The sequence below is a fragment of the Myiozetetes cayanensis genome, unplaced genomic scaffold (assembly GCF_022539395.1).
Source record: "Myiozetetes cayanensis isolate MyiCay16 unplaced genomic scaffold, myiCay2020 scf1, whole genome shotgun sequence".
Classification (NCBI taxonomy): domain Eukaryota; kingdom Metazoa; phylum Chordata; class Aves; order Passeriformes; family Tyrannidae; genus Myiozetetes; species Myiozetetes cayanensis.
The window spans coordinates 46,815,662-46,839,515 of record NW_026086604.1 but is presented as its reverse complement, the minus strand read 5'-3'; the positions used below and the strand labels follow the sequence as shown (position 1 = coordinate 46,839,515).

The 23,854-nt window shown below is 35.9% G+C and overlaps 1 protein-coding gene across 2 annotated transcripts in view; it reads right to left on the bottom strand.

The window, feature by feature from the left end:
- ROCK1 (Rho associated coiled-coil containing protein kinase 1) overlaps positions 1 to 23,854 on the bottom strand; it is an 89,151-nt gene that overhangs the window by 20,869 nt on the left and 44,428 nt on the right. For both annotated transcript variants that reach the window (XR_007629084.1, XM_050316371.1), the window contains exons 8-26: positions 23,642 to 23,780; positions 23,143 to 23,234; positions 22,798 to 22,957; positions 20,843 to 20,909; positions 17,233 to 17,321; positions 15,680 to 15,728; positions 15,043 to 15,178; positions 14,571 to 14,662; positions 14,192 to 14,438; positions 12,321 to 12,427; positions 11,054 to 11,204; positions 10,021 to 10,181; positions 8,958 to 9,142; positions 8,209 to 8,278; positions 6,700 to 6,794; positions 5,269 to 5,434; positions 3,527 to 3,620; positions 649 to 737; positions 129 to 317 (exon numbers count right to left, since the gene is read on the bottom strand). Coding sequence is in view for 1 of the 2 variants with exons in the window: in XM_050316371.1 (XP_050172328.1) it covers positions 129 to 317; positions 649 to 737; positions 3,527 to 3,620; positions 5,269 to 5,434; positions 6,700 to 6,794; positions 8,209 to 8,278; positions 8,958 to 9,142; positions 10,021 to 10,181; positions 11,054 to 11,204; positions 12,321 to 12,427; positions 14,192 to 14,438; positions 14,571 to 14,662; positions 15,043 to 15,178; positions 15,680 to 15,728; positions 17,233 to 17,321; positions 20,843 to 20,909; positions 22,798 to 22,957; positions 23,143 to 23,234; positions 23,642 to 23,780 (2,378 nt within the window). In the remaining variant the exon portion in view is untranslated. The remainder of the gene's footprint in view (positions 1 to 128; positions 318 to 648; positions 738 to 3,526; positions 3,621 to 5,268; positions 5,435 to 6,699; positions 6,795 to 8,208; positions 8,279 to 8,957; positions 9,143 to 10,020; positions 10,182 to 11,053; positions 11,205 to 12,320; positions 12,428 to 14,191; positions 14,439 to 14,570; positions 14,663 to 15,042; positions 15,179 to 15,679; positions 15,729 to 17,232; positions 17,322 to 20,842; positions 20,910 to 22,797; positions 22,958 to 23,142; positions 23,235 to 23,641; positions 23,781 to 23,854) is intronic.

Sequence of the window (23,854 nt, the reverse complement as noted above, 5' to 3'; positions counted from 1 at the left end):
TCTGCCTCACATAAAATTCTGTAGCCTAACACATCTGAAACAGAGCTCTTTTTAAGTGGATTAGGAGCTATACATTTTTCCTGTAGAGACAATTCCACAACGCGACAAAAAAAATTAGATTATTTTACCGCTTGCATTTCATTGAGTTCCTTTTGGTATTTCACTACCATCTGATTGAATTTCTCTTTTTCTTGATTAAGTTCTAATTGCAGCTTTCGGTTTTCCTTCTCTTTCTTCCTCAAATCTTGCATGTTAGCTTTTTTTCTGTCTATTTTAAAATCTTTCCGATTCATTATCTCAGCCAGTTTGTTGACAGCCTGTTAGGAAAAAGGAGAACCAGTGGGAAAAATGATATATGCTAGCACGTTTCATACAAAACTGCTTAGTTCCTCTACTAACAGGATTCATTTAAATAAAAACCTTTCACCGACATAAATGGCCCTTACTCACGACCAAAGTAATACTGAACACTACACAACATCAAAACTTATTCTTTCAACTGTAAATATCAACAATGCATATTGTACATCATGGTTAATATAAACTTGATTTCGAAGGAACTAAGAGTGAATTCACAAAATCAACAAACTTAAAACATTTCTGTTATGCAAAGTAATTGTTGTGATTAAATTGCATAAAAAGTTATACCTGTGTCTTCAAAGTTCTTTCATTGTTTATGCTCTTCTCATAATGCATTCTAATATTATTGATTTCCTCCTCTTTTTTCATTTTGTAATCTGTTAAAATAATATTCAATAAGACATTTTAGGACAAGGTAAATAATTTTAAACTTAATTGCTTCTACAATTGCATCTTCTTTTTATCCCTCTCTTTTTCCATTGTGTCCCTTATTGAGTAAAATACAGTCTGTAAAGATAAAGATTACCAGTTTAATGCTACTATAATGATAGAAAATTACAAGAAGGACATATCAGAAAGGCACTAAGATGAAACACTGAAGCCAATATACATATTTTTATTTCCTGATGATGACTTAAGTTTGTTGTTCCACTTCCTTCATGTTTGCACTATCAAAAGTGTCTCTGCAGTACCAAAAATTACTTCAGTACCCACGCAGAATATGACTGATATAACTGGACTCACATTTAGTACAGATTCTCAAATCAGGCACGAAGAGAGCATGGGGAAAAAGGCTTTCTGCAAACAAGGAGTGATTCTGTTACGTACCCCTCACCCCCTCTTACACACCATTTACTCAATTCTACCAGTCTTTCTACCACACCTCCAGTCTGATGATTTGTTTCTAAAGTATCTGTAAGTATGCAGTTCACTGATAAGAATTTCCCACCAGAAGTAGTTAAAGAACAATTTTTAAGTACACAAAAGTAACAAACTTAAAAACACTGAAAATGCTTGCTCACCCAATTCCTGCTACTATGGAAATGTAGAACTAAGGGAAAATATTTTAGTATGCTTTCCTGCCTACATAGTGTTTGCAAAGACACTGGCAACAGAACCAACAAGGCCTTTACTCTTTTAGCCCTCAGATATTAAAGCATTCCAATTTGCTCAAATGCAAAACCATGGGAGCAAAAAGTACCTTCCCATACTGTCAGAATGCATATAAAGAGAATGTCCATCCACTGATCTACATCAGATCACAGCTTAGATTTCGTATCAAAGTGAAATCTTATGAAAATTGAAATAGTGATACCGCTTTACTGTAAACACTGAAGATAGACACAAACATTTAAATAAATACATTGTGTGCAATATGAAATGCGGAAAATAGCTTCATAACTTCATGCACACAAGGGCAAGGCTGGAAGAAGGGGGTTAGACAGACAATATATGGATGAGCTGTAGCGGACAGGCATTCCAGCTTATGCCATCAGGAACTTAGCGCAAACTTGTTTTATAAAATGAACAGGTAGCGTGAGCAGAAACTCACTTTTTCCTACGTGGTACAGCTGAGGTTTTAATTGTGTTCAACAACACAGACAGTACATGAAAATGGAAACAATATACTACAGAGTGACAATTTAGAAACATAGAATGGTTTAGGTTGGAAAGGGCCTTTAAAGGTCATGTAGTCCAACCCTTTGGCAATAAGTAGGGATACCTTCATCTAGATCAGGCTACTCTGAGGCTTGTCCAGTCTGAACTTGATGGTTTCCAGGGACGGGACATCCACCCCTCTTTGGGTAACCTGTTCCAGTGTTTCACTACCCTCACCATAAAAAATTTTTTCCTTATATCTAGTCTGAGTCTACCCTGTTTTAGTTTAAAACCATTGTATTTTTTCCTATTGCTACATGCCCCACTAAAAAGTTTGTCCCCATCTTTCTTTTAAGTCCCTTTAAGCACTGAAAGGTTGCTATAAGTTCTCCCTAGAGCCTTCTCTTCCTCCAGGCTGAATAAGCCCAACTCTCTCAGTTTTTCCTCACAGGAGAGGTGCTCCATCCCTCTGATCATCTTTGTGGTCCTCCTGTGGACTCGTTCCAACAGGTCCACATACTTCCTTTGGGGGTGACCCCAGAGCTGGATGCAGCTCTCCAGGTGGGGTCCCACAAGAATGGAGGAGAGGGGCAGAATCACCTCCCCCAGCCTGCTGACCACACTTCTTCTGATGCTGCCCACAATGCAGTCCAGGACATGGTTGTCCTCCCAGGTTGTGAGCACACATTGATGGTTCATGTCCAACCCCTCACCCACCAGCACCTCCAAGCCCTTCTCAGCAGGGCTGTTCTTGATCCCTTCATCCCTCAGCCTGTATTGATTCTGGAGGTTGCCCCAACCCAGGTGCAGGACTTTGCATTTGGCTTTGCTGAATTCATGAGATTCCCATGGGTCCACTTCTTGAGCTTGTCCAGGTCCCTCTGGATGGCATCCCACACCTCAGGTGTGTCAACAGCACCACTCAGCTTGGTGCCATCTGTAAACCTGCTGAGGGTGCACTCGATTCCACTGTCTGTGTCACTGATGAAGATACTGAACAGTACTGGTCCCAGTACAGATCCCCAAGGTACATCACTTCTCACTGATGTCCAATGGGACACTGAACCATTGTCCCCTACTCTCTGGATGCCACAATCCAGCTAATTCCTCATCCACCGAACAGGCCATCCACCAAATTCACATCTCTCCAATTTAAAGGGAGGGATGTTGTGGAGGACCATGTCAAAGCCTTTACAGAAGTCCAGTAAATGACATCTGTAGCCCTTCCCTTGTCCACTGATGGAGTCACTCCATCACCTCCCTGTCCTCCATGTGCCTTAGCAGAGCTTCTAGGAGGATCTGTTCCATGATCTTTCCAGGTGCACAGCCAAGGCAGACAGGTCAGTAGTTCACAGAGTCCTCCTTTGTACCCTTTTTAAAAATGGTGCAATTTACACAGAAGATATATTTTCAAGATTAAAACAATTACTTAGATAATTTTTCATCAAGCCCAAAATAATAGGGAAGATAAACAGCAATGTCTTCTCCCATTACCCATTTCTCCACATATGCTTCAAATTCATTTGTGTTTCAAAACAGATGAATTAAAACTCCAAACATGACATACCTTCCTCCTGTTTCTTAAATTTTTCATTGATCTCTGTCTTTTCCTTTGTTATCAAATCAACATCTTTGGTTAATGTGTTATTAGTTTCTTCCAGCTATATAAAAACAAACACATTTTAAAATAAAGAACTTGCCATAAATCCTAAACATATTTATAACTGTAATTTTAACTACCTTTAAATCTATACCAATCACTTACTTCAAACACTATTCCTGTCTATGCGAATTTTTAAACTATTCTTCTGTGCTTTCTTGATTTACCAGAAGGCTCAAAATACACCTGTCCCAGATAATTTTTTTTAAATGATCTTTGCAGAACTGACAACACTGTAATATATAATTAAAAACTCAAGTTAGATTGTCAGTTACTGAATGTGGCAATTTTCAGTTCATTTGTGGTACTTTGGAAGAAATAGTACCTAGAGACCCGATTCCTACAACTGAAGGGATACCTTCATCTACATCAGGCTGCTCTGAGGCTTGTCTAGCCTGAACTTGATGGTTTCCAGGGATGGGACATCCACCCCTCTTTGGGTAACCTGTTCCAGTGTTTCACTACCCTCACCATAAAAAATTTCTTTCTTATATCTAGCCTGAGTCTACCCTGTTTTAGTTTAAAACCATTGTCCTTTTGCCTATTGCTACAACTCCAGCCTTAAACGTTAGAGTAGACACAAGGCATTTACTGCTAAATAATTGTCATAAATCATGAAAAACAGGTGTAAATCAGGAGAATAAAAAAAATAATTTGGTCTACATCAAAGTATATATAGATAAATACATACATAGGTTGATTAAAAAAAAATCTGGTAAGGAAACCCATGACTCTTCAGATATGTGAATATGTTAGCTCCCACAGCCAAGACCACCTAACAAATATCATATTAAAACTCAGACATAACTGCCTGAAGGAAGATTTTGTTTGAAGCCCATACAAATGACTGTTTATCAAGGTGTCTGAAAAAATTATCAGAATATGTGAAACCAACAAACATTGGCAAGAAGGTATTACTTTGATGCCACAGAGATAATCTTCTAAATGCTTCTTAAGAAATGGTGGCATTCTGGAGATTTCAAGCATAAAAAAGAAAACACATGAAACAAACACTAGTTCCACTATCTTTACACAGAGATGGAATACCCATGGTAGTGCTGACAGAAAGCTTTGAGAAACTGAGCCAAGTTTAGTTAAGCCTAGAGTTTTACATCCCCAGGATTCTTAAGAAAATGTGCATAGCTGATGTTAAATGGGATAAAGCAATAATGATAAAATAACTATGCTACAAACGGCTTGCTGTTTGAGACTCCTTGGGTAAACACATTTATCGATCAACAACACTCAAAAGCTATGCTAGAAAATACCTTCAAAAATTAGTTTGGGGGTTACTCAAGACTCTCAAGTGGGTTATTTTAAAGACTAAGTAACTTTGCAGTAGGAGTCTCTAATACACTGCTCCACAAATCTACAAGAGTTAAATAATGACAGGAACCAAATACAGAAGCCTAATTAAATTAGAGACATTCACTTGATTTTCCTTCTGGCTTCACCTCACACTAATCAAGTCTATGTTTCTTTGGCAGTTTACATGATGAAATTTACAAGTCTAAGTTACCAAGTGAGCCCAAACCTTAAGATATTTAAGTTGTCACTGAAGACCAGAACAAGATTTTATAAATTAAAACCATGAATTTATGTTTCCAGTCGAAAGACATATATATAGGCATTAATAACAGTTAGTTTACCCTTCTTATGATGCTGTCCATATCAGTCAATTCTTGCCTGTGTCTTGATGCTGCTTTTTTGCTTTCCTGACTCAGTTCAAAGTACTGTTCTTCAAGGAGTGCTCGTGCCAACCGTTCTGACTCAGCTTTGGTTTCAGCTAAATCCAACTGGGTAGTGAGCGTTTCTCTGTAAAAAAGGACATCAAGAGTTCATTCTCCTACGTAAAACATTGCAAATTTTCAGGAAGACTGTCAGACCTAAACTATACCGTTCAGCTAATTGTCATTATATCAGTTTCTTAAGAAAAGCAAGACTTACAAAACCACGTTCTGTACACTTGTATCTTTTGATGGTCTACACAAGCAACAGCAACAAGCTGATTATGATTTCATTAAAATTTCGATCATCCATGAAACACCAAGCCAAATTCTCATGTCTTTGAGGAATAAAAAATAAAATTATTTTGCATGTAAAGAGTAGTCCATCAAAATATACTTAACCCACATTCAGCCATTATCACAATTCCCACAGTAGTATCCAAGTCAGAAACATTTATGAGGAACAAAAGGTTGTAGAGAACAGTGAGAGTAATAGAATACAAAGAGTCTATAAAAACAAGTAAGAAAAAAACAACAATAAGAATAAAGGAAGTCTCACCCATCTCTTCCACCCTCCCTGTTTCCTTTCTTTTTAAGTTAGATATTACTCCTGAACAACTTTGTGTAGTCATGTATTTTCCTCCTACATCATATTTATTAGCACACTCTCCTTTCTTTCTCCCTTTCTTAGCCCACCAAAATGCACCATGAACAAGAACATAACTTCTGCCCTTCAGATTCTGGTTTTGCAATGCTGATGCTTAAGTAGAACAAGAGACTCGGACTTTAGAAGAAAGAAATTACTTCATGCATAAGGCTACAGTCTCCTTCAGAATAAATATATATGAAATAAATCTATATTAAATAAATTGAGAAATCAGAAAAGTAAGCTTAAAAAACTTTCCTTATTTGCTAGCTTAGAATACAGTACTAGTATACTAAATTTTGAATTCAAAGACTTTTCATTAACTTTTCTCAAATTATTTTATTGATTATAGGTATATACCAGGATTATCAGGATAATATAATCAAATTAAAAAAGCTGTTACATAAGTGAGATGATTACCACAAATTGTAATGTTTTTTTCAAATTTTTGCATCTTACTAAATTCTCAGAGAAGTCATCTTTCTTCTTCCAGACACTACAGTGTCCAAAGTAAATATGAATAACCATATTTGGCTTTGTGGTAACATCCTATGTATTTGCCATCTTAGAAGATGTCATGGAACACCTTTAAGACCTGTCTTTTCCTGTAGGAATTAAAACATCTTAAATCTGAACCAAAATCTTCATGAGTGAGATGATACTACGTGGAAAAACTTATGTGTATTTGACAAACACAATAGGCATACTTTTCATTTTGCAACTCCTGCATTTTTCTTTGCGTTTCTTTATTCTTTTCATCAATTTCCTCTTTCAGTTCCTTAACCTGAGTTTTGTAAAGTGTCTGTAAAAGAAAGCATTAAAAAAAGAATCATTATTCAAATTCCACACTGAAATTTTCCCTTGTTTTCAGACTAGTTAGTTTGAATCTGTCAAAACCACAATACACACCAATACTGTCTTCAATGAAATTTCCTCCTTCCTGCCTGTCTGAGATGCTTCTCCATTTTCCCTTGGGTAGGGAAATGATGTGATCAGCTTAGTTTTCATTTTTCTAGTCTATTTTCCTACACAGATGCACAAACACTTTGCACTGTGCTTGCAAAAGTGAAGGAAGGCACTAGGACCCAGCAGAGAAAGTCTCCAGGAGACAAAGAACAAAAACTGCATCCTCTTGTAACATCACTGTCTCAAAATGTTTGTCAAACAAGCCTGCTACTGTCCTGTGCTTTCACCTGTTGTATTCTCTTTGTGCCCATGTATCTTTTCTCTTAAAGATTTTTGTGTGCAGACTTTCTCTTAATAAGTGATTCAACTGGAGGCCTGATTTATGTGAATGACTTCTGTGAATTACTTCTGTTCTTAATTACTATATTGTTATTAACACCACCTGTAATTCTGAAAGTTAAAATTTGATCTTCTACAGTAAACTACTTTCTCTAAATATTCAGGCTGAGTTATGAATGTCTCATTTATACTACACACTAGTGAAAAAGGGAAAACTGAGAATTAAATACAATGTTCTGGATCTTCTTATGTCATGAAAAAACGCACCGAAAAAACCCTGTAACACATCATGAAATGACAATCATATGCAGTTTAGTAAACATAAAAAAAAGGTTTATTGCCCCTCAAAGGAAGAACTGAAATGAGATTGTCCATATTCACAAATGTATCTGAAGTTCAGGTGTTACAGAGAATCTCATGCTATCGTGTATTGTGTTTTTTTTTTCACAGAAACGAAACAGATCAAACTACATCTATGAAATAGACATTTTGGCTTCCTGGAATACCCAGTAAGGCTACTTCAGTAATTCAGGTGCAGAGAAGGTATCTTTTTAGAAGATGCAGAATGCTACTGGATCTGTGGTTCTTAAATATACTTAAAGCAGATCAACAGCATGCATTATTTTCCAGTAAGTATGAAAATTTTACACTCTCTGCAAAGTTTGCAATTATGTCAGAAAAGTATCTCTTTTCCAACCTCAAGATAGGAATTACCCTGATGAATACTTCAGATAAGAGTAACTCAATGTAATATAAAAGTTTTAACAAACAAGCACAAAGCAACATTTTAGATACACTACCTAATGTTCCCTAATAATTTTTCATTGTCCGTATTTCAAGCAGGATTTTCTGAATGGCTGATTTATGCCAGGCTGTCATTTACATTTAAAAAATTTTAGTATCTGTCAACTATTCACTGTTAAATGATTTTACGTCAAAATGTAGCACACACAATTCTTGGCAAGTCTTACCGAAAAATACTGCTCAGCTTCAAGCTGATCCTGAAGCTCTCGCATTTGACATTCATTTCCTCTGTACTGCCTTTGAAGAAATAAAAATGGAAAACATGTAAAAAGTCAGCTACTAAGAAAAGACAAAGACAATTTCTAACCAGAACAGCATCCTACGACAATCTTACATTTGCACAGAGATTATTTTACAAAGACTAACAGTTTGCTTATCCTAAAATTCTGATTTAATTACATTTCTTATTCTAAACTGATAATCATCTCAGTATATAACTCAGAGCATAAGAAGTCATCTAAATGGACAAATGTTAAGTCAGCTGAAGGAATTTATAATAGAAGTCTAATTATGAAAAATGCCTTCAGTCAGTTTAAGAAATATTAAGAAAATTAATCAGGTAATTGAAGGGGAAAAAAGCTGTTGATTCCTCTGTACTAGATCTAAGAATCTCATATGATTTAGGAAGTAGCATCACAGTCAATCTGTAAAGAAGTCATTCAAATAAAAGTGGTATATATATATATATGTTGACATAGAAAGATGAGTCAAGAACTGGTCTGCATCATCGCTCATAACAAAAATATTCCAACACCGAAGCCTACATACAGAAATCACAACACACAGCTAAAAATACTCTTTTAGTTTAGGAAAAAATGCCTATGCACCAGATAACTTTATTCAATAACAGGAATAGGCAAAACAGTACATGTATAATTAAGCAATTTTTTCCATTTTACTTCAGATTTTTACTTACTTAGTAAGTTGAGCTGATTCAAATTCCAGTAACCTCTTTGCTTCCAGCAACGTATTGATTTCCTGTTTCAGCTGCTTCTCGGAACCCTTTAAGTTATCAGCTTCAAAAGCTTGTGCCTTTAATTCATTCTGTGCCATTATTCGCTTATTTGTCTCCTGTTCTAGCTTAAATGTCAGATTCTTTACCTAAATGAGACACATTTCAATTTAGGAGTGCTTGCTAAATAATCAATTGCATGTGACTGAAGAAGTTTCATATCTGGATTATTTCATATTAAACACCATTGACTAGATGCTACACAGTGTACTGTACAAAAAAATATGCCTGAATCTCCGAACACTTCAGTGCAATAATCTTACACAAAGCTGCTGCCCTTACAGAAAGCACAGCTATGACGCTGCATGATGACAAAGCTTTCCCACAGTTAGCTTATTTCAAAGTCCCAAATTTGTTTTATCTTATCTTAAAGGCAAGAGTGGAAGAAACCCAAATCATCTGCTGAAAGGTCTTGCAAACCATTCTGTGGGTTTCACATCTTAAAATCTTCTCACCCTAGAAAAAAACTGCAACCTACCAGCTATATAAAAACTAATTTACATGAGTTACGACCTGTAGGAAAGGTATTAAAACTTTCATTCCCAGTGTCCTGTCAAGAAAATGCAAGAATGAAACTATTATTCTTAGAACCTAGTCTTCATCCCGAATATTCCAACTGCAATTCCTTGAACAAAACCATTTCTAGAGAATACAGACTCAGACCTGCAAACCATCCAAACTAATCAGACTACACAGTTAAATTTACAACTAAGATTTTTCTTTTAAAACAGAGAAAACACAAAAAACTGCTTTATATTAAATTGAGGACTCAAATACGTAAGGCATGCAAGAGCTAAGAAACAAGTATAAGGTACCTAACCCTATTTAGGTCAACAACAATCTTCAGTTCTACTTAGAGGTGTATTATACAAGGAGCTCAGTTAAGTGAATTTACTTTTCTATTTCTGACTGCAACTCTAATTTTCTTATTTATATAGAAAATTGTTAGGATGAACATTTTGCTTACTTCATCTTCCAGTCTCTCCTTTTGCTCAAGAAGGTGTTCCAGTTTCTGCTGAGATTGCTTCAGGTCAAAGTCCAACATGGAACACTGTTTTTCAGCTTGAACTATTCGATTTTCTGCCTTTTCTCTTGCTGCCCGTTCTTCCTTTACCTTTTTTTCCATTTCTAAAAAAGATTAAGGAAAGAAATACAGCAAAAATGAATACATAGCATCTGCAGGTATGTTTTTGTAAACACAGTGTTAAATATCCTGATATTCTTCAGACACTTTTGTTCAGCTATTTAAATTCTTTTGCCAATAGATGGACTGATTACTGAGTACAAAGTTCCTGGCATTATTACAAGGGACACTAAACAGAAAATATAATTCCAATCTGCAATCAAAGCACTGGAATGTTATCATGACAACTGAACTATAAATAAAAAAATGCAGATTTATGAAGTAATCATTATGAAGTAAAGGTAAAGTTTCATTTTCATGAATGGATAGTAGAGCAAAAGAAAAGAAATGCTACCATTTCTGTTAGCTCTCTGAAAAGTCACATTTAGGTACTGATAACCTTCACAGAGAAAACCTGACATATTCAGTTAAGATATCAAGATTCATGGATATGTACCTTCACACTTCACTTCAGCCAAGCCTAATACAATACTGATATTTTTAATGCAGTTACACAGGAAAGATTCCTCTAAGACACCTGTCTTGACAATACATTCTTTCAGTTCTGTTCAGCATTAGCCAGAATTTCAAGAATCAATAGCATTTTAGAAGGCAAGGAAGGCTTTGAATTGCAAATGCAGCAAGATACACAAAACATCAGAGAAACAATGCCATTTTTATGGAACAAGTACCATACTAGAGAAAATAATGTTAAATGTGTAGTTTTCACATTTTAAGATTACAATATGCATTTTCTTTACACAAGGGATTGAAGACTTGTGTAAGAGTACTATATTGTAACACAATGTGTTTTGAGGTATCACAACCAAAATAACTTTTACCATGTTTTTACCTGAAACTTGCAAGAAACACTTACCACACATTGCAACTGATCTTGCCTCCTCTATTGACTGATGCTTGTCAGTTAACCGAGCTTTAGTCACTTTGTGCTCATTGACTTCCTGTTCTAATCGGTCTTGTAATGATTTGAGCTTGTAGTTCAAATCTATCTCTAAATTATTCTTTTCCTAAGGATAAGAAAAAAATTATCAGATTTCTGTAATACCTGAGGGAATCACATTTCCTTTATTCCCTTCTTTAGTGTTAACTTTTTGTTATCACGAAATTATCAGTGTTATTTTCCATGCTTAATAAAAAATGCCAACAGACAAAACCTGTACTCAATGCTCTGGAAAAAACTTCATTAACTTTTTTCAGTAGTCTATCAATTGTTAAGATAATGGAAACTTCTCCGTTTGAATAGTAAGTAGTCATTTAAATTGGAAACATGCAACGAATGCACTGAAAATGCTAGAGAACAGAGGAATCTGATTTATTGTTACCTGGATACCATTCTGCTATTTCATTGTTGGAACTGCCAGCCATTAACAGTAACTCACGAAACAAGCACTGGAGATGAGCTTTAAGAGACAGGGACTTGCCTTTGAATAGCTCTTTCATGTAACACCAAATTAGAATTGCTTGCCCCTTCCCTCATAGATAGTCACACCTCTCTGGTTTATTTGCATAGACTGCACAGCACAGTAAGGCTTTACCTGACCTCAAAACACAGAGCTAACTACATAGTCTGTCTGGAGAAAGGGTGTAGGATTTCCTTTCACTTTTCTTTACTTGTTTCTCCATCTTATGGAGGGGATCAGAGAAAACAGTGGAATGTGCTGCTACCATTCAGAAGGAAGGATCAAAGGACAGAAAAATCGAAATGCTTCAGCTCCAAAGTTGATCAAAAGGCCTGGCACTGTTCCAATCAAATTAAAATCCAATAAAAGCAAAAATTTAAATTTCAGATTTTTAAAAGTTCATAGTTTCAGAGGCAACTCTCTGCAGCCTTGGTTGGGCAGGTAGAAAAAATTTCCTTGCTAGTGGCAGAAGGTCTGGATTATTGAATCAGTGATAGTAAACAACAGAAAAGATTTTTATGTCAAATGCTACAAGTAAGAACTACCCAAGGACTTGTGAGACCATCCTCATGAGACTGTAAATTAGCACTATTTAGTTAATAATTTTTATATAAGGCTAATTTAGAGTATATAGCACAGGAATTGGAAACATCAATAAATACTACATGAAAATACAGTCAAAAGCTGACAAAGAACATTAGTCTCAACACCATTTTACCATACCTTTTCTGAATGATTAAGCATATCCTGTACTTGTTTTCTTTCTGCTTCCACTCTTTCAAGATTGTTTTTAATGTTTTTTACTTCTTCTTGTAAGGTTGTAATCCGAACTGCCACAAGAAATTAAATACCACTCAATATTAGTTACTTGGCTTAGATCAATTGGCTTTTTAACCTTTATTGATTTCTGGGCCCATAAAGTATTTACGGCTTCAAAATTTTCAGGCACGCAAAGACTGCAGATTGTAGAGGAAATTGATCTTTTTAGCCACTCTATGCATGCCATCAGTAACAATCCACAAAACCCAATCACATGCAAAAATTGGTACATGCCTTCCATCCCTTCCCATATCTAATATGCAAAATGCCTTCCATTAATCCAAGTTCTGCTATGCTATGCAACAAGCACCTTTTCCAGTGCTAACTTCACTAATACGTAGATAAGGCCCATTACACAGAAAGTCAGTCTCAGATGGATCTACAGGCACTAATCCAATATGTATTTACACAACTGTGACTCAAATCATGGAGAGGTCCCAGTTAACTGGAGGTGAGCAAATGTGACACCCACCTACAAGATGGCACCAGGGGAGGTTTAGATTGGGTATTAGGAAAAAGTTCTTCACAGAAAGGGTAGTCAGGCATTGAAACAGGCTGCCCAGGGAAGTGGTGGAATCACCATTCCTGGAAGTGTTCAAAAACCATGTGAATGTGGCACTTAGGAACATGGGGTAGTGGTGGACTTGGCAGCACTGGGTTGACAGTTGGACTCAATGATCTTAAGAGTCCTTTCCAACTGAAACCACTCTAGGATTTTAAGTGCTCTAACACAGCTAAAGGAACTATTCCCCATACCACACAGCATCTACTGCAAAGCCCTTTGCAGCATCAGAAGTTTACACTAAATACTAAGTAGAATCACATCCACATGAGTTGGAAAACACCTTTGACGACCATCTAGTTCAAACTCCCTGCCATATGCAGGATCATCTTTCAGTAGATCACATTGCTCAAAGCCCCATCTGACCCAGTCTGGAACACTTCCAGGGACAGGGCAACAACAATTTCTCTGTCCCAGGGTCTCACCATCCTTATTGTAAAAGATTTCTTCCTATATATAATGTAAATGTATTCTCTTTCAATTTAAAACCATTCCCCTTTGTTCTGAAACTACAGGCCCTGGTAAAAAGTCTCCAACACGTAAGCTCCCTTTTAGTATGGAAAGGAAAAGTCCTCATCCAAAGACTGTGACTCATGTCCAGACAGATGGTTTAAAATGACAAGTTAAGAGACAGGATCCATTAGCACAGGCACAGTCATGAACTAAGGTATCTGAATAGTTTCTGGTATGAAGAATCAGTACAAGTGGTAGGAGGTTCCAAACATCCTGAAATAAAGGGATTCCACATCTGCATCCCTTACTATGCCCTTCATCTCATAAAGGGCATATAAAGTAATTTAGAATCATAATAAAAGAAAACAATGCAATTTAACAGCAAGATCACTTCCTCCACAAATGAAAGGAGAAAGTGCAGGATACTTCAATGTGGCAACTGCAGAAGGCAGTAAGATAGAGTGGTGTGTCTTCTCTAGCACTGTATCAGCTGTTCATATTTTTGTACAACTGGGCTCAGACTTTCAGCCAGAGAAGCCCCAGATTCACAATCACTGTTTGCCACTCTTTGGTTTTGATACTCTCTCTCCCTCCCAAGAGCTGCTCAGACATAATCCAGGAAATAAGATCCAATCTTCAGAAATTGTTAAATCACAGTTGGTTTGCAGTTTGCCTTTCCTTTCTTTATCTAACTGTATTTTATTTAATAAAGTAGGGTCATCACAACTTTTTTGGTAAAATATAAATACAAAAGAATTACCTTGTAGCTCTCCAATCATTTCAGATCCATGACTTTTGTCCCTTCGTTCCGACTCCAAAGCTGCTTGTAGTTGGTAATAATCTTTCTCCACCTGCAGTTTTGTGCTTTCCAGGACTCTGCACCTTTCCTGAAGTTCTCTATTCAATGATTCTAACTGACTTAATGACTTGCTCATTTCTGTGTTACCCTTCCTCAGTCTTGCTGCTGTATCAGATTCTGTCCTCAGCAAATCATTCGCTTCTTCTAGCTGTTAAAATAAACCAGACAAGATTCTCAAATACAAAAATTATTGAGTCCAGTTTGGTTACATTTGAAAGCTCAGTACATTTGAATGCTGAAATCTAAGAAATCATGAAGACAAAGAACAGAAGCAACATACCTGTTTTTGTAATTGTGTTATCTTCTCACTTGAAATTTGTGAATGCTGGCTGATTTTTTTCAAGTCTTCCATCTGATCTTTTAGTGTGGACACTAAAGAGAAATGGCACCATTAACACAGCAGATTAAAAAACATTCTCAGGGTTTTGTTCTTGAGTTTTGGGGTTTTTTACACAAACATGCTCTAAAAAATTCCTGGCATATAATAGCCTTTTTGTTGGCTTTTTATTTCTTACATATATTTTTATGTCAAATTTTATGCTTGCAGACCAACAACTCGCACTGTAAAGAATAGAATTTAAAAATAAGAACAAAAATATTGTATTCAGACAAAAATAAACTCAAAATCTGTGTTCATTATTCGAAAAGATAGCTTTTAAGTTGGATAGCACTTAGGATGTCAAGGTAGTATATTATACCCGAAAACAAATCATATACCTCATCAGTGTCAATGTTTGGTCAGTATGGCATACCTTCATTTTCCACATTTCGCCTTCTTTCATTCTCTTGTTCAAATTTTCTTTGATATTCATTTATCTTATGTTGCAATACCATCTTTTCCTTCTCAATCTGAGACACTGTTGTTTCCAAGTTCTTCCTCTGATTGCCCTAAAATTAGAAGCAATTGTATTTTCTATTTACATTTTAAGGAATGACCCCTAAACCAGTATCTCTGCAATTAATTATCAAGGAAACTGATGCATTGTTTCCAGTGAATGAGTTTTCAGAAATTATGTCTTTTTTAACTTCTGCATGACAAATTTATGAAATTACTAGGAAAACTGTTGTTAATATGATTATACATAAAGTAGCCATTAAAATTATTATAAGAGACAACATAAGGACTCAGTAGAAAATCATCTGTATAATAATTTTTATAGTAGTTGATTTGATAAACTCCAGAGAAATTGCGATGAGCAAGACTAAGCAAAATATTTAGCAGAGAAAACATAAATCAGTAGGATTTACAGAAAGCAAAAGCTTTTAATATCCAACTTAAACTCAGTCACGGTTTTTAGTCACAGAAGAAATATCTTAGAATCATGAAAGTACTATTCTTTACTCCACTCTCTACCCAACTAAGGTGACTTCAGTGAGGAAAAAAATTACCTCTTCATCCAGTTCTTTCATTATCTTGTCTAGTTTTATATTTGAAGATCTAAAAATAAAAAAGCTCATTAAACAAGATACATTATACATCGTTTTTTCTAGTGAAACAATTTGTGACCGTTACTAAAGTGAACATTCACATTTTGACTTATGCTGAAGAACACAACCAACCATTGGAAATAACTTGTAAAATATATTACGTAATTATCCACTTTGTTGCAGAATAAATATGCAAAACTTTGGGTGTCACGTTTTATTCCAAGATCTGCAAATGTAAAACAGAGTATGTACACAACAGGCTATCCTTAAAATTAGAATACCCTGGTAAACTGCTAAAACTTCCTCTCCTTGTGACTTTCCAAATACCTAAAATAGTTCCTTATTCAGCAGTAAGCAGCTTCCTACTATAGATAAAGATATCTGAATAATATTATTTGAAAGTCCCTATTTTGAAGCAATGTATTAGAACACTGGACTACAGAGTGAGGTTATCTGGCAATAACGTTGACACATCCACTGCATTTTCGTAGCTAGGTAGCTCTCTTCAAAGAGGTAACAAAAAGGACCCAGACAATGCTACCTGGCAGGTACAAAAATGAGCATTTACAGCAATATATCCTATCTACTAACTCTGCAGTGAATGGTATGACATACCAGAAGACACACTGTTGTGTTCTGACAACTTCAGTAGTACTGCAGGGAGACAGTTACTGAATATCCTTCAAGCAAGGTACGTCCTGCTTGTGGAAAGCAAGCAGAACGTGTGAACAGTGAGGTTGTGTTGAAGTAAGCAACAGTGTCACACAGACTAAATTCCCACCAGACCACTTGGGTTACCAGTTTACACATTAGTAGCTTGTACAGCTATACACTTTGGTCCTAATTCACAAGCCTAAATTCTTCATGTATCCTGTACCTATGTTGCCTCCCGGTATTATTTAGTCCTTCAGGAAAACACTTCAAAAAGAGAACTGACTGAAGGGGAATTTAGTTTGCATGAATCTAAGTAAAAATGCCTGGTTATCAGAAAGTAAGAATCACAACTGTTTGTTCATAAGTGTAGCTGCAAGAAAAATGCAAATTCTCACTAGCTACTTCTTTCAATATGGTAGAAACAACTTTAGAAAGCAAACAGCTGTTCTTATCTGTCATTCACAGAAAAAAAAAAAAAAAGTTTTCCAACAAGTACCCTGTATTTAGAAACCAGTTAGTTAATTTTAATAATCTAATATATACCGTATATACAGTATCTTAAAAAAATCAGCATGATCAGTGTGTAACTCAGTGCAATAAAACATCTGACTACAGAGATACCAGATAAACACTCGAGTGTTCAGAAAGAATGTGTGTTACACAGGTGTCAATGAAAAGAAAACATTATGTTCATACTATAGTCAAGAAAATTTTGGAATTACTTAAATCTATGCCTGGAACTCCCTTGGAGAACTACAATACCATTCTTAGTGTTATTCTGGTAATCCCCAGAGCAATAACACAGAACTGAAGTGTCAGATGTATTTAAATTATGTAAACAATAAAGTTCAAAGTCTCACCTGCACTTTTGCTCCATTTCATCTTTCAACTGCATTTCATTATGTAGCTGTTCTTCCAACTCATAGATCATCTTCTGCATATTTTCCAGCTTTAAATATATATTTGTACATGAAAGAACATGCATTAAATTTAGAAACTTTAAAAAAGCATTTCAAAATATTCAGTTCTGTTTAGATTGTATCACAGTTTACTCTCTCCTATCAAAACACTAATTTTTACCTTATTAAAATGATGCCCCCCCACCCCAAATGCTAAGAAATTTAATTACAAGAAACAACACTGCTTTGTCATTTGCATGCACACAAAATTTTAGGGTATCATCAAAATTCACAGGGCTAAGCTAAATCAAATTGTCCTTGTTTTATGTATCTTCAGAATCTGACTAAAGATATCACTGCAAAGCTATAAGAAAGCATTTTAGTTAGTCTCAAACTTTCTTTTTCTAGCATGAACCACCACATGTATTTTGCAATGCATCTTCAAACTCCCAACAAGTTCAGGAAGCAGAACCAGGCTTGTCAGTTATTAGCAATAGGGAGTAAACATTCTTAACATCTATTTAGTCAGAGAACACTTTTACAGCTAGAACTGTACTAAGGTTTCAAAAACAGTAAAAAATGTAGATGCTAATACAGAACATTACTGCATAGCATGTACTGTTTGCCAGCAGGGTAAATTAAAAAATTCAGTCTTTTCATGTGCTCTTAAAATATCTACCTTCTACTGAATCTCTGGGCACAATAATCCCAATTCAACATCACCAAAATCCTCAGTTAACAAGACGGTTTCAACTTTGAGGAAGCTCATTAAGTCAATCTTATGTTGATTCACTACAAACCTTTCCACTGATCTTATCAGGATTTCAGCCTATTTAGTTCTTCCACTTTTCCCTCAACACTCTTGGAACTGCATAAAGAAGAATTATATTCCTAATCTAGATTCTCTTCAAAGCAACATATTCAAGTGGTTCTGATCTTTTGCTTTCTTGTTTCCTGGTTTAACTCCAAAAACTCAAGAAATCTCAAAAAATTAGACATCTCAGCACTTACAGAGCAGCTCCAGAAAATGAATTACTGGTGTGACACAGAATATAACACTATATGGATCAGGCAAGGGTTGTAGTGAAAAAAACACAGAGATGGCCTCTAAATCTAAACTTTGAGGAAGGAGGACCAGTACACAACACATTTACCTCCTTGGTATGAACCAATCAGAAATAAAGCAAGAAGCAAGACTACTTAAAGGCTATCTCTCACTTCAGTAAAAAAGGACCACAGCAAATGCCAAATGACAAAACGGAGGACAAGAGTTTCCATGTAATTGCTCTTCCATTTCTTGGTTGTTCACATTATAGCCCTTCCAGACAGGGTGCAGACAGGAACTAAATGGGACAGATGAGGAACAGGTTCAAAAAGACATCTGGCAACTGAAGCATTTCTGTACTGGCTCCTACTAGGTTTGGACAGCTATTGCATCCTCTTGCTTCTTTCTGTCTCTGGATGTTCTCATAGAGGGCTGTACCCCAAGGGGCCTATCTAAGCTTGCTGAGCAGTCTAATTATATCAGTACAAGACAACAGGCTTCCGGACTAGTTCACAATCTGATATCAACAGACTAAATAATACCTTAAGAAAATCCTGAGTTACAATTAACTCAGTATAAAAGCATTCCTTTAAGTTTCAGTTTGTTCTCAGTTTCCATTTTGAGCAGGAAGCAGCGGAGGAAAGTACTATAGAAAAGCCTGTGTAGAGCAGAGAAGTCAAGGAAAATCCCTTTGGAACTGTCATACTTTTTCTTTTTCCTCTCTCTCTCTTAATCACCACAGCATAGTGCATCTGGTTCTGCACCCTGAGCAATGAAGAAAAGCTAAGATCCAGTGCAAAAGAATCTGTTAATCTCCTCTTTCTTAATATCTAAACTATTGACAGGTGGTTATGGTAGCACTAAACCAAAGTAAACAATGAGATCTTCAAAAAAGTTTGAAATCCAGTAAAAGGATGTTGAATTCCATTTCTGTTTAACTTCACGGTCTAGTTCTGTGAAGTTTTACACACTCACAAAACACAATGAATTTTTTGGAAATCTGTGGCACTCAATCTCTCCCAGAAGACACTCAGTACCACTTCAAAATCAGATAGACCAGGTAACATCTTGTGTTATATTTCCAGAACTAATTAATTTGCTAACCATGTGTCAACATTACCGTTTTCATTGCAGCATGTAATGAAAGAAAAACAGCTGAGAAAGAACTGTGGGGTAAAAATACCTTGTAGTAAAAACATTTATTTAAACCTCCCTATATCACTCAGATCCTTCCAGAGTTTCACCTCCCAAAACTGGGAAATGACAAGACATTCAAATGTATCTGACAATATGGGCAGGACTACTGAGGGTTCTTTAACTACACACAGTTGCCTGTATCCCACTAATCACGCCAAGCCCATTCAGTAACTCTTTTCCAAGTCAATCAAAAGCCAACACACAGTTTTAAGTATCTTCAAATATTTGAAAGTCTGGCTAGGTTAGGTTTTTAAATTTTACTATATCAACAGTTAAATGCTTATGAGGAAAGCAAAATGTGTGGAACACATCAACATACATAAAGAATCAAGACACTGCAATGATTAATTAATACAGTTGCTCAAAAACAGACACAATCAGTTTCCCTGCCCTTTCAAATTTTCTCTGGATAGTGCCATATATCATTAAAACCCTTACATTGCAAGTTTAAGAGAAAAGGGAACATAGATTGATATCTGCTTCTTTTCTACTCTCAACAGAAAACATAGCAGAACAAAATACTAACAAAGTAAGTCCTAGTCAAAGCCAAGACTTCTTTTAGTTAATTATCAATATTTTGACAAGGTTTTTTCCTGGAAAGAATGGAATTTTTAAAATACAAAACCATTCTAAGGGAATAGCTCGATTTACATCAGAACTTACAGAGAATCCAAGTAGGTCTTGTCTCAAACACCTTAGGGGTACCTTCCTAGAAACTCGACTGTCAGGGAGCTTGGGAAGTAGTAACTGAAAGAATTCCTGATCATTTCTTGCAAGGTGAACTGCAAGAATGATGATCTTCACTGCCCTAATTCCCAATAGCTTGTGGGGCACCCTTGGGAAGGAACAGAACACCCAAGCCTGGCACATTATCTGCCACCTCCCACTTGGGTTCATAGGAAGCCCAACTCCAGAGCTAAACTGGTGGGTTGCTGGAAAGTCCAAGCTTCCCATCCCACTCACATCCAGGCTCCATGGTTGCTGCAAGGCTAGCATACATATCTGAGATAGACAGAGCACTCTAAATATGCTGCACAAATACTTTCATATTTTTAAAGATAAAAACTGTGAATCCTTTTCCACGAAAAGAGCATGCAGTTTCAGCTATTTTATCCAGTTCACGAAAACTAATGCTATATGAAGAAGTGAAATCCTGTTTTTTCAATAATTTTATTAGGGAGACCATAGTAAACATCTAAAAGTTACTAACTGATTTCTCATATTTCAAACACTAAAATAATTTATGACATTTCTAACTCAAAACAGTTTATGTCCATGCAATAGATTCTTTACTAGGATAAAACAAAGCTGAAAATCAGTAAGACATACCACACTTTTGTCCACAGTGGGGCCTGTTCTGTTATCATTGGAATTTTCTGCAGAGGCAGCTAAATACCTGCAAAAACATATTAAAAGTTATATTGGAAGAGTTGTTTATTTAAAGGTAAGACTATGAAAAAAACACTAAAATAATAAAATCATCCTAAAAGATAACCTAAAAGATTTATTGCTCCAAAATGTGGATAACCAAATAGCAAGATAATCATTTAAGCACATTTAACTGAAAAGCTTAATTTATTGTAAAAGGTAAAGTAGAAAGCTGCAGTAGAAAGCCTGCAGAAAAAAAGGATTTCTGCCAAATACTAATACAACCACTTTTCTTTTTTAATAACCATTTAAAAAAATAATCTTTGCTTTCCTTGGTTACAACACTCTCATTGGCTTCCATCCCGTAAATATTTACTCAGGCACTTGTGCAGCAAGTAGCAATAATGAAGCAAACTCTGCAGAGCTTGTGTATCTTTCAACAAAGTTACTAAGAGTTCCACACACAAAAAGTTTGCCCTGAAGCCAGTGTTCTTATTTTACGTAAGCGTTTTCTAAAAATACTACAAATTCCTATTCATGACGATTCTGAAAAGTCAGGTAAATAAATACAAATCACTATCTTCAAATTCCTTTGGTATCTGATGTGATTTTCTTAGCCTGATAACTGAACTGGAGAGAGTAAAGCATCTTTTAAGTGCATCAGATTATGTGAAGAACTCTCCAACACATGACTTTTCAAGACAATCACACCAGCAGAATATTATAGGACAAAATTCAATTCTAGGCCAACATCATAGTTCTAGTAAGCCTACAAAGTTATGATAGTATTTAGCAGCAAAGCTCTTCCATGACAGCAAAACCACAGTCACTTAGTTCTCAAAATTCCTGATACTGTCCCCCAAAAGGGAAGATGGGGAAAGAAGAAATTCTGATATTAACGAGCTTCTGTATGCTACTTCACCTTCTTGACAACATATTCCAAGATCTTTCTGCAAGGCCAATAGACTCAAAGACTCTTGAACTGCTGAACTCACAGCCTATATGAAAAGCCTGCAAGTCCTTCTATGCCTCACTACGCAGAAAGCAACAACAAATCCAACTCTTCGCGGAGATGGAAAGAATTTCACCACAGGCTTGGAAAAGTGTTTCCTGTTCTACGCAAGCATGAAAAACAGATTTATTTCCTTTAAGGTTTTCCTATGCAGAAATGCTATTAAAACTAATAGTCTCTATCTGACATGGTCTAATGGAAGTTTGAGTCCATTTTAGAACTGACTGATACCCACCACAATTAAAAGCAGCTTTCAAAATAAGAAAAAGTTATTGAAATTTTTGAATGTAACTATAGCTATCCACAGGGCCTACAATACTAATGACAGTTGAAAGTATCAATGCATACAATTTTAACTTTCAAGTCTTTCAAGCAATAGTGAAAACTGTAAAGTATCACAATCTCACTCTGCAGTGGATGGGTACTTAGAATTATAAAGCAGAAAGCAGCCAAGTAGGAAATATTTTATTCCTAGTAAGCTGAGGTTTAATTTATTACATGCTATAACACAGATGTAAAGCATGGAAACTTCATCTACAGCTCAGGAACAGTAATTTGCAGTAAAACAAATGGACATTCCTACCCCTGATTCATGACTCTACATATACAATTCAGTGCTCTGCAGGTAACTCTGCCTAGTGGATTTTTCTTGCTTAGCTTCTGCAGCATTACTATATAATCTTCTCATAGCAGAATAGGACATCCAAAAACAGTGTGATATTTTAAGGAGTTGATGCCTAGCAGTAGAGTTTGTCATTAGCAAAGTATCAAAAGAGTGTAATTTATTAGTATTCTGAATTGTTTTTAAGCATCCAAATAGACTTTTATCTAAATACTGGTTGGTAAGAGTCAGAAAGACTGTTGACAAGAGAGTACACCACGAGCTTGCTCTCTGCACACATACCGACGGTTGCTGTAATACGTAAATCCTACAAAAGGAAGCTGGTTGCCCACAAATGCTTTTGGTATGGGAAATGTTTCTTCCTCTCCTTTGTCTTCTTCCAGATCATCAAAATTACTAGTGTCAATGTCACTACTTAAGTCAGGCACGACTGGTGCTACAGCTGGAAAAAATGCAAAACAGTATGATAATAATCATTATATCACTCAAGTGACTAAGAAATCTATTTCCTTGGTACAGGGTAAATAAAATTTTAAATTCCTTTAAACAAAATACAGAGGCATCCTTTTGCTAACACAGTACATAAGTAAGCCAGATCATCATCTCTGAGAAGAGTGCTGTACTTACTGTCTCTGAGTGTTTCCCAAGCCCACTGATCATTTTTGAAGAAAAGGTGCCGTTTAATTTCTTCTACACCATTTCGTCCCAGTCTCACTTCCCTGTTAAAGACAGTTGTGGTTAAACATGTGAGATTACATAAATTATTCTGAAGGAAAGACTCATTTCAAGGCATAATATAAGAACAAAGGCAATAAAACACCCCTCCAACTACGGTAAGAAGTAGACATAACTCAAAAGTTTTCATAAGAAGACAACTATATGAGCACTACAGCTACATTTCAGAACACAGTCCGATTTTAACTCTTGTCCACAGGAAGCTCTGCATCATGGACTGGTAACACAGCTGCCAAGTTGTTACACTCCATTCATGCCAAGACAATAAGAATTTCACTTCTCTTGAGTAGTTTAAAAGCCCACATAAAACAAATATGTATTTTCCTTCAACATGAGAAGAAATTGTCTTAATAAAGGTTTATTTTTGTTGTGAATAAAATTTAAGTCTTACCTATCAGTTAAAAAGGCACAAATAAGGTTTTTTGCCTCTTTAGAAATGTCATTGTCATCAGGGAAAGTAAGGGAGTTCTTATGGTTCATAATCTTACTGTACGTTCCAACCAAAGAATCTGCATAAAAAGGTGTATCCCCTGAAAAAGCAGAACCACAAAAGTTAAAAAGCAAACCAAAAGTATTATAGATTTGATTTTTAATATATGAACTA